The sequence below is a fragment of the Haliaeetus albicilla genome, chromosome 17 (genome assembly GCF_947461875.1).
Source record: "Haliaeetus albicilla chromosome 17, bHalAlb1.1, whole genome shotgun sequence".
NCBI classification, from domain to species: Eukaryota; Metazoa; Chordata; class Aves; order Accipitriformes; family Accipitridae; genus Haliaeetus; species Haliaeetus albicilla.
The window spans coordinates 7,985,315-8,000,514 of NC_091499.1; the positions used below are offsets into that span (position 1 = coordinate 7,985,315).

General features: G+C 42.3%; 1 protein-coding gene across 3 annotated transcripts; it reads left to right on the forward strand.

The window, feature by feature from the left end:
- The first annotated feature begins 2,104 nt into the window (after nucleotides 1–2,104).
- IRAK1BP1 (interleukin 1 receptor associated kinase 1 binding protein 1) lies at nucleotides 2,105–14,543 on the forward strand. Of its 3 annotated transcripts, XM_069804710.1 has the most exons (5): nucleotides 2,356–2,434; nucleotides 7,765–7,981; nucleotides 8,829–8,894; nucleotides 13,072–13,202; nucleotides 14,225–14,543. In XM_069804710.1, exons 2-5 carry the CDS (start codon nucleotides 7,865–7,867, stop codon nucleotides 14,493–14,495), a joined length of 585 nt encoding a protein of 194 aa, XP_069660811.1. In that variant the 5' UTR covers nucleotides 2,356–2,434; nucleotides 7,765–7,864; the 3' UTR covers nucleotides 14,496–14,543. The 3 variants fall into 3 exon arrangements, with proteins under 3 accessions (XP_069660810.1, XP_069660809.1, XP_069660811.1); XM_069804708.1 differs by lacking the exon at nucleotides 7,765–7,981 and having other exon boundaries at nucleotides 2,108–2,434; XM_069804709.1 differs by lacking the exons at nucleotides 7,765–7,981; nucleotides 8,829–8,894 and having other exon boundaries at nucleotides 2,105–2,434.
- The last annotated feature ends 657 nt before the right edge of the window (nucleotides 14,544–15,200 follow it).

Consider the following 15,200-nt stretch of genomic DNA (forward strand, 5'->3'; position numbering starts at 1 on the left):
TCGTTTTACATTTTATTTCTTAAAGTCAGCAATGCCCAGAATTTATTCATGTAAGCTCTGAAATTGATTTATGTTAAGTGGCTAGGCACTAATATTTCTGGGTTCCGTTACAAGCTTCTTCCTTGTCTTGTCATATAACTTTGATCAAAGTCAGCTACACTCAAAATTTTAGGAGTGCCTACTTTTGGTTATTCATGCTGAGAAACATGGAGTGTCATCTCCAGAGGTAATGAATACCTAACAGGTTCAATTCATTTCATTTGAAGCTTTAAGTGTTCAGCAAACCTGGAGAGAAAACCAGATTCAAAGACAGAAGACCAAAAAGTGATGAGGCATGCAAAAGTCATTGATACCTCTTAAGGTAGATGTGACATTAATAATGGGAAGTTTGTACAGAATCTTCCTAATGATGGGACATGAAGCACATGCCGCACCAATCAGACTAATGAGGGGAAAAAAGACAGGGCTTCATTTCCCTTAGTATTTCTCTTTCCTGCCACCTCCAAGGAATCTGCATCTGACTTGTAAAATCAGGTCTTGATGTCTTTACATGTCATGTTTTTACCTAGAAGGAGAGTATAGCAATATTTATCTGTATCAGCAGACTTTCCAATGTTTGCAACATGAATTCTGAAGGCTGCAAAACCTTGTATAAACATACAGTATCGTCAGCTTCCAGCCTCTGTGCCAGTTTCCAGCTTTCAGGTAATCAAAACACAATGTACCACAAATGTAAACAGTAATGATATATCCAAAGTCCTTCCCAAGAATCTTCATACAAATGAGACTAGACATACAGAGCTAGTCACTGAGCTAGTCATTTCATAGTCACTCGGACAGGCTGGAGAACTGAGCTGAGAGGCACCTCATGAAGTTCAGCAAGGGGAAACGCCAAATCCTGTGCCTGGGGAAGGAACAACCCCGTGCACCAGTGCACGCTGGGGCCTGACTGGCTGGAAAGCAGAAAAGGACTTGGGGGTCCTGGTTGACAACAAGTGGATCGTGCACCCACATGGCAAAGCAGGACAACAGCATCGTGGGCTGGATTAGGAGAAGCGTTGCCAGCAGGTGGAGGGAGTTGATCCTTCCCCTCTGCTTGGCACTGGTGAGACACACCTGGAGTGCTGGGTCCAGTTCTGGGCTCCCCAGTACAAGGGAGATATGGACATACTGGAGAGAGTCCAACAAAAGGCGAGGAAGTTGATGAAGAGACTGGAGCATCTCTCCTACGAGGAAGGGCTGAAAGAGCTGGGACTGTACAGCCTGGGAAGAGAAGGCTCTGGGGGATCTTATCAATGTATATAAATGCCTGATAGGAGAGAAGGAAGACCGGCTCTTCCCAGTGGTGCCCAGAGACAGGACAGGACACGAGGGACGCAGATTAAAACACGTGAAACTCCACGTGAACGTAACAAAACACTTCATTTTTACTGTGAGTGTGGTCAAACACTGGCATGGGTTGCCCAGAGGTGTTCTGGAGTCTCCATCCTTTGAAATACTCAAAGCCCAACTGGACATGGTCCTGGGCAACCTGCTCTGGCTGACCCTGCTTGGGCCAGGGACTGGACCCCCCCTCAAGAGGCCTCCTCCCACCTCAAGCAGTCGGTGATTCTCTGAGAAGCCCGGCTGCACCCCTCCGCCTTTCCTGAGGAGAGGGCAGCGTTAGCAGGGCTTGTCCAGCAGACATTAGCAAAGCCAACGTGTCTGCCGCAAGACCCCTCGGTGGAGAACCCGCAGCATTGACGCCAGAATGGTTTTTCATCTGGACGTGCTGTGGCACAACCAAACCCATCCTTCCCTCCACAGACAGCCACTACAGCCCTTTCTCCAGCACTCCTCCTCACGCTACTGGGTTGCTCCACACCTTAATACGCTGGGAAAACACGGTAACAGGTCAAAACCGGCAGAAACGGGACCGCTTGTCCCAGAGGACGTGCCCCTGCACCCCCTCCGCCCCAGCCTTCCTCAGGGCTGCCACCTCGCCCCCTTTCCGCGACGGCGGGAGGCGACCCGCCTCGCTAACTGTCATGGCGGACCGCCCTCGGCGGGCGGCAGCGGGACTTCCGCCTCGGTACCCATCATGGCGGGAAGGCGCCCGGGAGCGGAAGGGAGGGCGTCACCTCAGCGCCTCCCCGGCTGCCGCGGGCGTCGGTTGCCATGGTGCCGTGAGGCGCCCGCCGCCATGGCGCTGCCCTCGCCGCCCCCGGCCCGCGTCTTCGCCGAGCTCCTCCCGGCCCCGGCGCCGGTCCCGGCCCCGGCGCCATCCGGGCGGGAGGTGCATGTAAGCGGCAGCGCGGAGCTGAGCGCCGGCCCGGACCGGGCGCGGGTGTTGCTGCGGTTGGGTAGCCGAAAGGAGGCGGCCGGGGCGGCGCGGAGCAGCGTGGCCCGCCGGCTGGAGTACATCGCCCAGAGCGCCCGTCAGCGCGGCGTCCCGGTGAGAGCCGCCGCTCGGGGGAGGGAGGGCGGGAGGGAGGCAGGGGGGGTCCTCCGTGGCGCCGGGCTCGGAGCGGGGGAAGCCGGGCTGGGGCAGCCCTGAGGGGAAAGGCGGGAAGCCGAGGAGTAACGGGGGGTCGGGAGGGCGCCGGGGGCTGCCGTGGCAGCCCGCCTGCGGCGGGGAGGCGGCAGGGTCGCCGGCCCCGGTGGAAAAAGTGGAACGTGGCCCCTCGGGGCTCTCCGACGGGTCGGTCGTTCGGCGTCTGAAAACCGCCCTGCTTCGACTGTTTCGCCTGCTGGTGTGGTACGGCCTCCTCACGGACTGACGGCGGTACACGGCGGCGTCCCTTCACCTACGCGTCCGCGGGAGTGGCGGTGTGACTGTGGGATTACCACAGCGTAGCGGCCGGCGCCTACGCAGCTTTTTCCTCTTTTTTCTTCCTCCCTTTAAGTAGAGAGGTATGAAAGGACGCGAGGCGTGATCAAGGTGGCTGAAGTGACAGAAGCCCCTTGTGGACTCAGAAAGTTCCTTGACCGTAATACGGTTTTTGGCCTCAGGAAGTCGTTTTGTGGCAACGAGAAAAGCACAGTCTTGCCTTGAAAGCTTTGTCCGCGCTGCAAATGCTCCGTAAGGGTGGTACTTGTCCTAGCAATCGTGCTGCTGATGGTTTTGGATTTTATAAAACGGTTTTGGGCAGTGTTCCACACCTAGGACCCTTAAAAACACTACAGAGCTGATCTTTGATGGAATAAGTGGTTGCTTTTGAAATTTACTTACCGTTGGAGCCCCCTGGGAAATTTGTGCCTTTTTAGTGTATTCACAAACAGGCCGGGGAAAAGGGAGGTGACAGACTTTGCTATCAACACCAAATTATTCAATGTAGTAAAACCGAAAAAATCGCAGAAGGGTTTAATGATACTGCATGATGTTACAGGGGAATTCAGTATTAGTAAATGCAAAGTAAGAGAGTAAGTTAATTGGCCTGAACAGTGATATGCTTACAGTGAAATGGCATGCACAGGTCTCAAAAGCTGCATGTGTTTAAAGATAAGAGCTGGCTCCAACTTCCCCCCCCAACCCCCAGGATTTACTGTTTTCTTTTAAAACTGATGGTGATGCTGTCTTTTTTTTTTTCTGTAGTAGCCTAGTAAAGCATTTGTTCAGGAATAAAGAAGAGAATTAAAAGGGCCCCTTAACCCCTGATTTAGGAAAAGGTGATATTGCAGCTATGGGACTAGAGGGCAAGGAGACATGGAGGCTGCTGTGGGCTAGCCATGTAATCCTGCTCCCTGCATTTTTCCCCTTTGCACAGTTGGGTGCGCGTCTGTCACGGGGAGCACGATTCTGTTGCCATCAGAATTACTTGTTCAGTCAGAAACCACGCATTTTTGTATGGGATTACAGGTTGAATGCATTCAGTTTCTATTAAGTGAGTTAATAGGAGTTTAAAGTCAGAAGACAAGGCAACTCATCATGCATTCATTTTTATTAGTAGAGAAAATTATAAGTTTTGTACCCACCACCGTGGTGACCTATCAGATCATGGGGTATTTTTCATCCTGGCTGCAATTAAATAGCTCCTCAGAGTGTGGATAGGTAAGAAAAGATAGTTGCAGATATTTAACCTACAGTGAATCCGAATAACTGACTTCCACGTTTGATGTGAGCCTGATTGAATTAGGATAGCATGGAGCATTCGACAGATGGCGGATGGCACACAAAAGGAGTAGGCAGGATGTGAAATAAGTGAGCGTGCTTTAGAGGGGCTCTGTGCACTACTTCAGGCTAGAAAAAAGAATTGCAAAATGAAGTATGACCTGGACAAACAAATGGTTACATTTGGGTATATGCAGTCAGATTCAGAAATGTAATGGGACCAGGTAAGCAGTGGTGGTGTAACCTAGGGGGAGAGTGGACTGTTTTTACAACGTCAGAGCATTCAGTGTCTTATAATAATTTCACAGTAATCTTTTGCTGTTTCAGAGATGCCATGCATTGGAGAATGGAAATGTTAGTTTTTTCTACTTACTTGAGGGACTGTGAAATGCTGCTTAAGTTGTGGGTTTCTCAGTGTTAGCAAAGTGTTAGCTCTAGGGAACTCTGAGAAAAACAACATGAAGTTTTTTGGGGTTTGTTTTTCAGAGTAGTTCCCTGTGGTATAATTTTTAGTGCTTTGTTCCATCCAATTTTAAATCACTCCACTGCTGGAGCTTTTATTTGCCTTGTAGCTTTTCTACTGACAACTCTCACTGCTGGCAATTTGTTCTTAACTGCATTTGCTAACATCACTTGTAGCTAATACCATTCTAGACCACTGTAAAATTAATATCTCTTCACAATCTCCATACAGTTCTAGTTTTTGCAAGCTTATCTAAGGCCTCTTTAGAAATTGGCTGGTAATTCTATATATTTATTTTTAATTAATCTATAGAACAAGTTCCTTAACCCTTGTTGTTGCTATCATAGGAAGGCTGTGAGATCAGAAGTGCATAACCTTTGCAGCAGCAGCAGCTTGCATTAGCAGCTTGTCAGGATGCCTGGGGGCAGCACCTAATTTCCATATATATTTACACAGGATTTTAATCAGAAATAGATGCACATAGTAGCATTTATTTATAGAGTGCTGTAAGTATATGCAGCACTTCAGAGCACAGAATCTGCTTTGAAGGCTGCAGGGAAAGTAAAATCAATGGGGAAACCAATCTCTCTTACTCAGCCCAGCTGCTCAAAAGTAATGCTTTTTTTCTCTTTCTCTAGAAGCAAACTGATTTTATATTTACCACCTGTGATTTATTTGGGGAGTGGTGTGGAGATGACATTTGTTTTCTTTACTCACTGTATCTAACAATTGGCATTGGCCATCTTGTTTAAAAATAACTGTGATATATTTGTTGTACCGGTCAGAGTATTTATTTAACAAAATAAACCAGTTCACAAACTATATCCAGTTGACTCTAGCTTAGAGTTTTTCTGTAGTGGGATGTATCCTTGGATATATGTGCAATATTCTCCATATTTTGAGCTTGTTATTTAGGAGTCACAGTTATGGATGCACATCCATAGTCAGTGGAAAAAAAAAGATTTTGAAGTTTTGGTCACTCAGTTACAAAATCTTCCAATTTCAATATCTCCTTGAATAGGAAATGTAGAAACCTGCATAAGGCATCACCTTTTTTAGAGTACTGTGTATTTTAAGAAATATCCCAAAGTATCCTTACATTTGCTGAGTACAAATCTAATTTTTACCTTTCTTAATGAATGGACATTAAGCAGCAGAAACTTCACCGTAGATTTTTAGGCTGTCATTCTGTCCGTCTAACGCCAAACAGAAGAGGCAGAGTGAGAGGATGAGAGGCTGGGGCACAGGTACCTGATGCCGAGCTGGGGTACACGCTGACCGTAGGTGCTGATCATCCATAACTGTCTGGGGACACTATGATGGATGGACTGTTAGGAGATATGAGCATACATCAAGACTCTCACTACCCATTTCTTTAGTACTAAGAATAAAAACACTATGTTGAGGTGGAAGAAGTGAACTCTTTTATTTGTTTAAATACCTTCATTTTTTCATAATGGAAAGTTATACTGGATATATCAGTGCAAATGTACAAGTAAATTTTAAGACTTGTTTCTGGGTGTCTCTAGATTTTTTTATTTATAACTACACATATCAGCGTAGCTTACCACAATGTGCATTAGTGTATGTTTCCAAACTGTAAACACTTTCCCTTGCTAAGGCTGGTCTTGTGTTTCATAAAAAGGTCTCACAGGTTTGTTAACTCAGTGACTGGGAGCAGAACACATAACTTTATCTGCAGATAGGCTTTTCTCGTAGTGTATTGTTATATAGCTGTCTCCTTGAAGTGTGCTTTTGCTAAATTACCTATTTAGTCTTTTCCCTGTTCTGGGGAAAGGAGTCATTCCTGTAAACAGCGATGGTGTCGTGAGGGTGGACACAATGCTCCTGTGAAGAAGATATTGTTCAGAAATAGCAGATAGGGAGGAGGAAGGGCTATGTAAGATTTTGTTCTGTTGAAAAGAAGGAAAATATAAGGCAAAGCACAGTTCTAGACTTGATATTGTAACCTCAGTGGGATATTGACTGTCTTTTTCATTTTTGTTTATAGAGTACCTGCAGCAGTGATGGTTCATGTCACTGCTGGCTCAGAAAATAGGCTATATAAGCAGAATGCAAGTGCGATTCTGTTAAGGATTGTTCAATGGCTTCTGGGGTAATTGAGTTATCACGTAACAATGTTATATTTATTTAATTTTCGTACTGTGATTCTTGGCCCACAGATTTAGAAAATAGAGAAAGTTATTCCAGAAGTCCAGAATACCTGAGACATCAGAAGTGTAGCTTTCCTTAAGTCACAGTAAAAACTTTTTTTCCTGTGGCTACTGCAATCAAATGGATAGTTCCTCAGCCAAAATATGAACAGTAGGCATAAGCAGTAGGAAAAAAAGCCTTTTGCTTTTGATGTAGTTGAAGTCCTGATTCCAATTTAAAATTCTATCATCACCTACCTGTCTTTTCCCTATCTTTGTCCAAACACCCCCTGAACAGGAACGAAGTACCTAACAGAAGATGTATCTCAGGAGGCCACCTTGTTATGACTTCAGCAATTATTTCGTCAATTTATCTTCAATAACACGTACAGCTACTGTCAAATCTGGTGGGATAAAAATTAGCTGTAAGGGAAATTTTGTAATAGATGGCACAAAATGATCTTTCACTCCGATTGCATTGATCTTGCAATAGTGCCTGGAGCCACAGGATGGCACTGTCCTTAAATACACGGGGAGCTTGTGGAGGGCAAAACCAAATCAAAAGACCTTAATCCGTTCAGCAGGAAAGAACTTTTTTTAAAAAGGATTAAGGAGCGGGGACAAGGAAAAACAAATGCACTTTTTCTGTGTTTGCTCTAAAGTTTTATTACAGTATAGTTATTTCTGTAAAATATGAGTTGTGGAAGAAAGCTTTTCTGTGCGGTTATTTCTATGAGATACATAAGAGCTGTAGAAAAACATTTCTTGTCAATTGTAATTGGATTCTATCATAAATAGTAAGATTGCTCCATTTTGTAAATTAAATGAGGAGTTGGTGCTGGACTGACTTGAGCGCTCTTTAGCAAACCACAGCCAGTCACACTGCCAAAGTACCTCAAACCTATGACTGCAAAAGGGGAAATATGTTTTTTAGGGACTAACTGGCTCTGATCCTTGCCCTTGCTAGAAGAGATTATCCAAAAATAGGACTGTTGTGCTTGAATATGAGCACTGCCAATCAATCATAAAATTAAAATTTCAAAATTTCTTTCTTGTAGGCTGCTGTGCAATGGTAATTATGGATCTAATTTCCATATGATATTTTAAAAGGAAAATGCTTCTCATGATTAATGTCATTTATATAAAACTTAAGCATGCATGCTACATGATAAACTTGAAGATTTGAGCCTCTGTAGGAAATATTCTGACGCAAAGCATCTTTTGAAATGTGTCGACACTGAAAACAAATACTGTTTTCCTGTACAAATAAATTTAGTAAGTAAAACTTTTTCAGCAATTGGAAGGCTTAGTATCTGCTTTCCTATGGTTCCTGGGTATTAAATGCAAAGTTATATTTATAGTTAAATTGAAAACTGTGCTTTTTGTTGTGTTATAGTAATTCTACAATAAATTGTTCATCCAACTACTGTTTACTGAAGAGCAAAGTGGGTGAAAGAAATGTGATTGTTACACTGCTAGCAAGCTGGAAATATTCAGATGTAACTGGAGTTATTCTGTATCTTAGTTCAGTGTCTTATTTATAAGTCTTAACAGGATTTGCTAGTGCTCTGTGCAGCCATTATGTTGAATAATGTACCTGCTGTTAATGCGAAAGTGTCACTGGTGGAATAACCTCTTTTAAGGGTTACCATTCTTGCCAGAATAACCAGTGCTCAGTCATTGTTCACATCACCTTGCTACAAGCTGCTACTCTTAAAATATCTTAAAATAGGGGCCTGAAAAGCACTTCTCACATACTAACTTTCTGAAAACAATTGAAGCTTCTAGTTTTTTGGACCAGGTGAATTTACCGTTACACACTGATACACACAGCTTCTAGCTAGCAGTCACTTTTAAGACCTAATTGTTTTCTTCAAGTGAATAGCAGCGAAATTACATTATAGAGCTACTGTATAATTTACTTTAAATAATGTCAAGAAGTCTTTAACACCCAGCTAATTCTTAACTGAAGAGATTTGCATGGAAAATTCCAAATTTCTGTTGCTGAGCCATAAGTAATAAGCCCAAACAGTTAAACTTTTACAGGACGCCATGAACATATATTTCCAACAGATGGTTAATTTCTGTCTTTTAAGATTATATTCTTGTACTTTTGTTTTAGGAAGAAAATATGACTGTAACAGAGGATTTCAGTAGAGTAGAAAATACTTACCAAATGGAAGCAGAGGTATGTATTCAACCTAACCAAAAATAATAATAAAAAAGAATAAGAAATGTTGCAAGGACTGATGAAAAATTGCAGACTGTCTTTCCTCATACTGAGGAGTAGATGTTCTCTACGGTAAAGGCAGCATAGTCCAAAGAAACTACTGAAGGACTGCAGTTTAAAGCAGAGTTCAGCTGCAGTCTTCTGTTGTGTGCAGAACCTGTTTTCTGCTACTGTAATATAAAAGGAATTATTTTCTTGTCAGATTAATATGTGCTTTTTAAATATTACATGATGCTACAGAAGGGAATATTTGGTTCTGGGGCTCCAAGGTGGTTGTTCTGTGTCAGTGGAAGCTCTCCTTCACCCATAGCCCTTCCTGCCCTCTGCTTTTTGCAGGGAGTTGTACTTAGGTGATCAGGTGATAGGTCAGTTCAGAAAGCTGCTCTAGTTAATAACTTTTTTTTTCCCAGGTTAGCTTTTCTTTTTTCCACTATTTTAGCTCCCTGAACTGGAGGCAATGCAAGGCAGAGGACAAGAGTGGATGGGGGACAACAGTGGCATGGCAGCCCTAATCTAGATCTGTTTAAGCCACAGTTGAACAGCACCTGGACTTTGATCTATTCTACACGACTCTGCCATCAGCTTGCTGCAAGTAAAGCAAAGCTAATTGTTTCCTAGGTAATTGACTTGGAATTCTGTAGGTGAAAAGTGCTGCGTGAAAGCTAAATATTATGGGAATAATCCCATTTACTTCCGAAGCAACTCAAGGGAGCATATTTTTGCACATTCATGCTATAGTAAGAAATAAATGCTGTGCTGGAAACATTCACTGAGGGAAATGATGTGTTTTCAGTCAATGGATCTTTTTAGAGCATCAAACTTTAATCACTACCCAGCAAATTTACAGATTCTTATGAAGTAAACCTGGAAGCCTGCAATAAAATGATAGCTGTTTCATAGAGCTGTTGTTTACAATCCCCTAAAACAGGGTTCATCTTTAGTTTGCTTGCTTTAAGGCATATTCTCATGTAAATAATAGCAATAAATACAGAAATAACAATTCAGATAACAAAATTTGGATTTCAAAATGAGACTTAAGATACTTAAATGGTATGCATCGGTGTCCTGAATGACTTTAACTTCAAAACATAGACGCCTACTATCATGAAAGCTTAAATCACCATGTTTTTTAGATGAGCTGTACTTAAAAATTAATAAATCTATATTGAATTATTAAATTATTATTTAGGCTACACACAACCTTAGGCTTACAATTTCAGTCTTAATTGGTAATTTAACCAATCGTCTCTCTTCTGCTATTATTTTTTATACAACAAAGATTGTACGTGGAAAGCTAATCACATGGATTTAGTGTTCATTTGTAGGCAACTTGGACCAGCTGCAATTGCTGTTCAAAAGTTGTATGGTTGCCTAGGACCTGGGTGTCAGAACTTGAAAAATCTAGCCATAGTACTGCTGGTTTGGCTGCCCTGTACACTTAAGTAGCAGTATGGTTGCTCTTTATGCAGAGATTAGTTTCTCCTTGCTTCCCCCTTTATGTACGTACTTGTTTCATTAGTGCAGCTTCATAAACCAATGAATTTCCATTGACCAGTGTGTTTGCATACTTTAGCAATATAAATGAATTTAAAATTAACTTCCATTTGCTTCTTTACTAGAGAGTTTGCCATTATATTTGTGTTATATGTAAAGTCATGGAAGTCATGCATTATTTCATTCTATAAACTCTTTTTACCATTTGTCTACTGAAAGAGTTTTTAGAAGACTGAAAAAATTCCAGACAAATAGCTATTTTAAGGTACAATTAAGAATTCAAGATGTGCTTTCAACTGCAGGGAGATAAATTTTAATTCATGCTATAACAAAGGAAAATACACAGAAGAATGAAGTTGTTTATGAGATCACAAAGCTCTGTAATTTCTTAATCATAATAGTTCATTTATTGCATAATGATCTCATGGGATGAAGATTATGTTGGTTTTGTGCATTTCTTAATATACTTGCCTCCTTATAAACCATAACTTCTTGTCCTTTACAGCCTTACCCAGACCTTATAATGTCCATAATGGTTTTTCATACCCTCATATTCCTTTTTTTACACTTTTTAACCTTAATCATAATTTTATTGAAGAATTTGAAACACTTCTTTGCACCTTAATTCTCAGGTATCCTCTGTAAATGTAAGTGGAATTTATTGTATCTAGCTCTAAATGAAAACTGTGATTTTTAGGAGGAAAAAAGAACAAAATTCACAGCTATTGCTCAGTTGTTTTCTGCCCCTGAGGGTATCTGATTACATGCTGCTTTTTTAACAACAAAGTTCCTGAGTGCCCAGAACTGCCCCAGTCTGAGCAGCTTATCTCTTGCCTTAGACCCACAGTTCTTTTGTTTGATCATTCTATGTCTCATCCCCTTGAGGGAACTAATCTTGTAAACACTGATAGCCATCTGGAAAACACTATGACAGTCCTCATAGTGAGACTTTCAACTTTCCACAAAATGCGACTATGACAGTTTTTTGGCAAAACACTACAAGAAGATGTGTGCTTTTTATACATGGCAAGAACTCCCACTAAAGAAAGAAATCTAGGTTTAGGCTCATCTTCAGTCTTTGTTCAAACTGGTACTGCACCTTCCAGAAAGTGATCCAACCCCCAATTTACAGACAAAGGGTGTGCAGCTAAGATTAAGATGCAGACCTGGTGCAGTTTTGCACAACAGGTGTGACCCTTTGTTGTTGTAGGAGATGGAATTGCCCTGCCACTCCATCATGGTCAGTTTTTAAAGCCCTATGTCAAGCTTTGGCTCAGCTGTGTGAAGACCTACTGAGCCAGTGCAAGGATTCAAGCCAGGATGAGGTACATGTACCGCACTGAGAGGCTACCAAGGGTAACAAGATGTGTGCATTAATTACTTTGTGATAATTGTCGATATCCATTTTTTACCTTGCCCTGTATATGAAGTAGCCCCCTCCTCTCTTGCTGGGAGATTCAACTTCCTTGAATTACCTCATTTTCCACAAGGTAAATCTATGGTATGCACACAGGAAGCTACCGCAGTGCAGCTGACATGCCATAACTTGGACTTCTGCACCATACACATTTATTGGGATACATTGCTGTAAGGACTGCAGCAATCACAGGGGTGACTGTACGTCACAGGGAATTTGCTTTACCACAGCTTTTTTTCTTGCCCTCCAGTTGAAGCTGTATTACTGTGCAAAAAGAAAAGGAAAGAGTCAGGGATAAGAGAGAAGGTGAGCCTGACTTGGTGGTGAGAGCACTGTACTGGGAAGTGAAGATGAAGGTATAGTCCTATAAAAGAGTTTGGGACCCAGGATTTCTGATTCCTGAATGCTGTAGCAGCTTGGCATCATTGCTTCCCTCGTGGTGACTGTGCTCTGCCACAGAAAAAGGCTGGCTCCTGCCTGGAAAGTCACCACCTCGCTGGCACTTCCCCACAAAGAAGGCTGTAGGGCTCTGGATCCAGGGCTGATAGTGATGCCTGCTTTGTAGCACTTGGGAAAGCAGCTGAATTCCTGCTGCATCTGTATTTAATGTTTCTTATTGCGAAAGCCACAAACCGCTAGATGTTTAAACTGTTTTTGATCCAAGTCTGAAGTGCCCTGTTCTCTGTAGGCACTGGAGTGAGTCTTCAGCCAATACAGGGTTTTGAGCCTGCTGCAAGCTGGACTGGGCTAGGTTTAGTTTAGTCTCATAGTTTAGGTTTCTTGAACCTAATGCTTGGAATTAAAATCTAATTGTCCTTCCTGGACAGTGGTTTCCATATCATTTTACTTGGGCTTCTGCATAATTAACATCTAGTAATCTAAGTAAGGAAGAGCCAGGATGCATCTAGTCACATGTCCCAAAGAGCACATTCATGCTTCAGATTGCCTACATACCAAGAACGCCGTACTTCCTGACAAAAGAGCATTTCTTAATCCTCAATTTTAAACCGTTTTATGAACTTTGTTCTGTTGCAAACCTAATGATAGACTCTAGGGCTATATAAAAGTGTTGTAAGTAAATAAATGTTGGAGTTATATACAGGACTATTATGCTTAGTTAGTTTGTACATATCTGGCTTTATACTGGTTTAAATACAAGTGTTGAATCATAGGGGAAAAATGAAAAAAAAAAATTACTTCTGTGATGTCTGTGTTCACTCCCAGGTCTGTATTATATTCAGCGATTTTGGAAAAATGCAGAATGTTTGCAATCTACTCATTGAAAAGTTAGGAACCTCTGTTACCATCAGTCCACCTCATTTCTACCATACACCAGAAGCTGTAGACACCCTTCGGTAAGTTCTCTCTCATGTCACAAATTTACACTCTCCGATAACTGTTAATATGAATACATAATTTATACTGTTTGTAATAGGAGCAAATAGTTTCCTTCATACCTATTAAAATTTATGTTCAAAGATTTCAGTATTTGTTTTAAATATAACTTACAAATTAATGCCGTTCAACCTAGAAGATACAGCTTGTTCTTTTTACACTGTCCCTGTGCAAAAGTAGAATGTAGTAAAAAACATTTTTCCACTGATTACCATTGGGAGTATAATCTACTGTGAATATTAGGTCAACAGAATTTGACTTTGGTTACATCAGCAAGTATAGATTTAATTTGTATTTATTCATAAAGGTACAAGTGTGTTACCAGGTGTTGATAATTCTAAGTACCCTTGCCAATTCCCATTACTCTTAGCTGCTGACATGACCTGAAAAGAACCATGTACGGTGCCTGTTCAGCACCGAAACATGGAGCTCATGGTCTTGATATTTTAGGCGTTAACTATTCAACGTCCTGCTTCTCACATTGGCAGGGCAGAGAGAAGTTTAATCTTGGTTTGGGTTTTGCCTCTTTAAAGAAAAGAATCATGCCTGCTCCAAGAAGCAAAGTCAACTAGCTGCTGCTAATGTTCTGGAGATGTCGGAAGTGTATCTGTCTATCTCAAAGGCATCTACGCAGGAGTCTGGAAATCAAGCCAGTGAGGTTTAACGTGCTAGTATGCCTTACAGCTGGGCCACCCAAACGCCTGGAGCAAGGGTTGAACTCTTGCTCTGCACCACACACCACAGATGCCTGCAGCATATAGGTGTTAGAAATGCTCGACCCTAGCTGATGAGGATGCTGATACTCCCTCCGCACACTCCTCCCTCAAACTCCAAAACTACCACCCAGAAGCTGGGAGAAGGTGATGTGCCTTACATCTATGCATTTAGAAAAGCTGAGGTGTTAAAAACAAAAATGCTTGACAGGAATACTTGTACATCAGTTGGCCCTGCTTGTTATTGTGCTGCTTTTTCTACCTCTCAGCCGTCAAGTATGTGTGGCAGCTGTTGGAAACACACGGCGGAAAGCTCAAGAAGTCTGTCGACTGTTTGGCCAGTCATTGGGAAAACCTTTATTAATAAAAGAAGAAGAAACAAAAGAATGGGGAGGCCACATAGACAGTCATCTATCGAACTCCCCAGATTCACTGACCCTGCAGGAAAGAATCCAGAATGCTACTGCTTATGCTTCTTGTAGAGTGTTTGCTGTGTTTGAGATAAAGGGAAAAGAAAACAGAAGACATAAGTTGCTCTAGGAACTTTCAAATCCTACACATTTTCTTAATAAAATTTTTATGCTTTGAGGTTTTTTGTTGTTGTTTTTTTTACTTTATTCTTATGGGAGCAAGTATTGTTAAGAGAGGCTATTAAGAATGAGGTTTGTGTAGTAAGCCAAAGTAGAGGATTTCTTAACATATCTGTCCAGGTGCAAAAAAGTAGACTAACTCTTCTCTTCTTTGCCTGTGTCATTTGAAAGCAGCACAATGAGTACTGCATTTAGCTCTGGGGCCCCCAACATAAGGAGGACATGGACCTGTTGGAGCAAGTCCAGAGGAGGGCCATGAAGATGATCAGGGGGCAGCAGCACCTCCCTTATGAAGACAGGCTGAGAGAGTTGAGGTTTTTTAGCCTGGAGAAGAGAAGGCTCTGGGGAGACCGTATAGGAGCCTTCCAGTACTTAAAGGGGGCCTACAGGAAAGATGGGGAGGGACTCTTTATCAGGGAGTCTAGTGATAGGATGAGGGGTAATGGATTTAAACTGAAAGAGAGTAGATTTAGATTAGATGGAAGGAAGAAATTCTTCACTGTGAGGGTGGTGAGGCACTGGAACAGGTTGCCCAGAGAGGCTGTGGCTGCCCCATCCCTGGCAGTGTTCAAGGCCAGGTTGGATGGGGCTTTGAGCAACCTGCTCTAGTGAAGGTGTCCCTGCCCACAGCAGCGGGGTGATCTTTAAGGTCCCT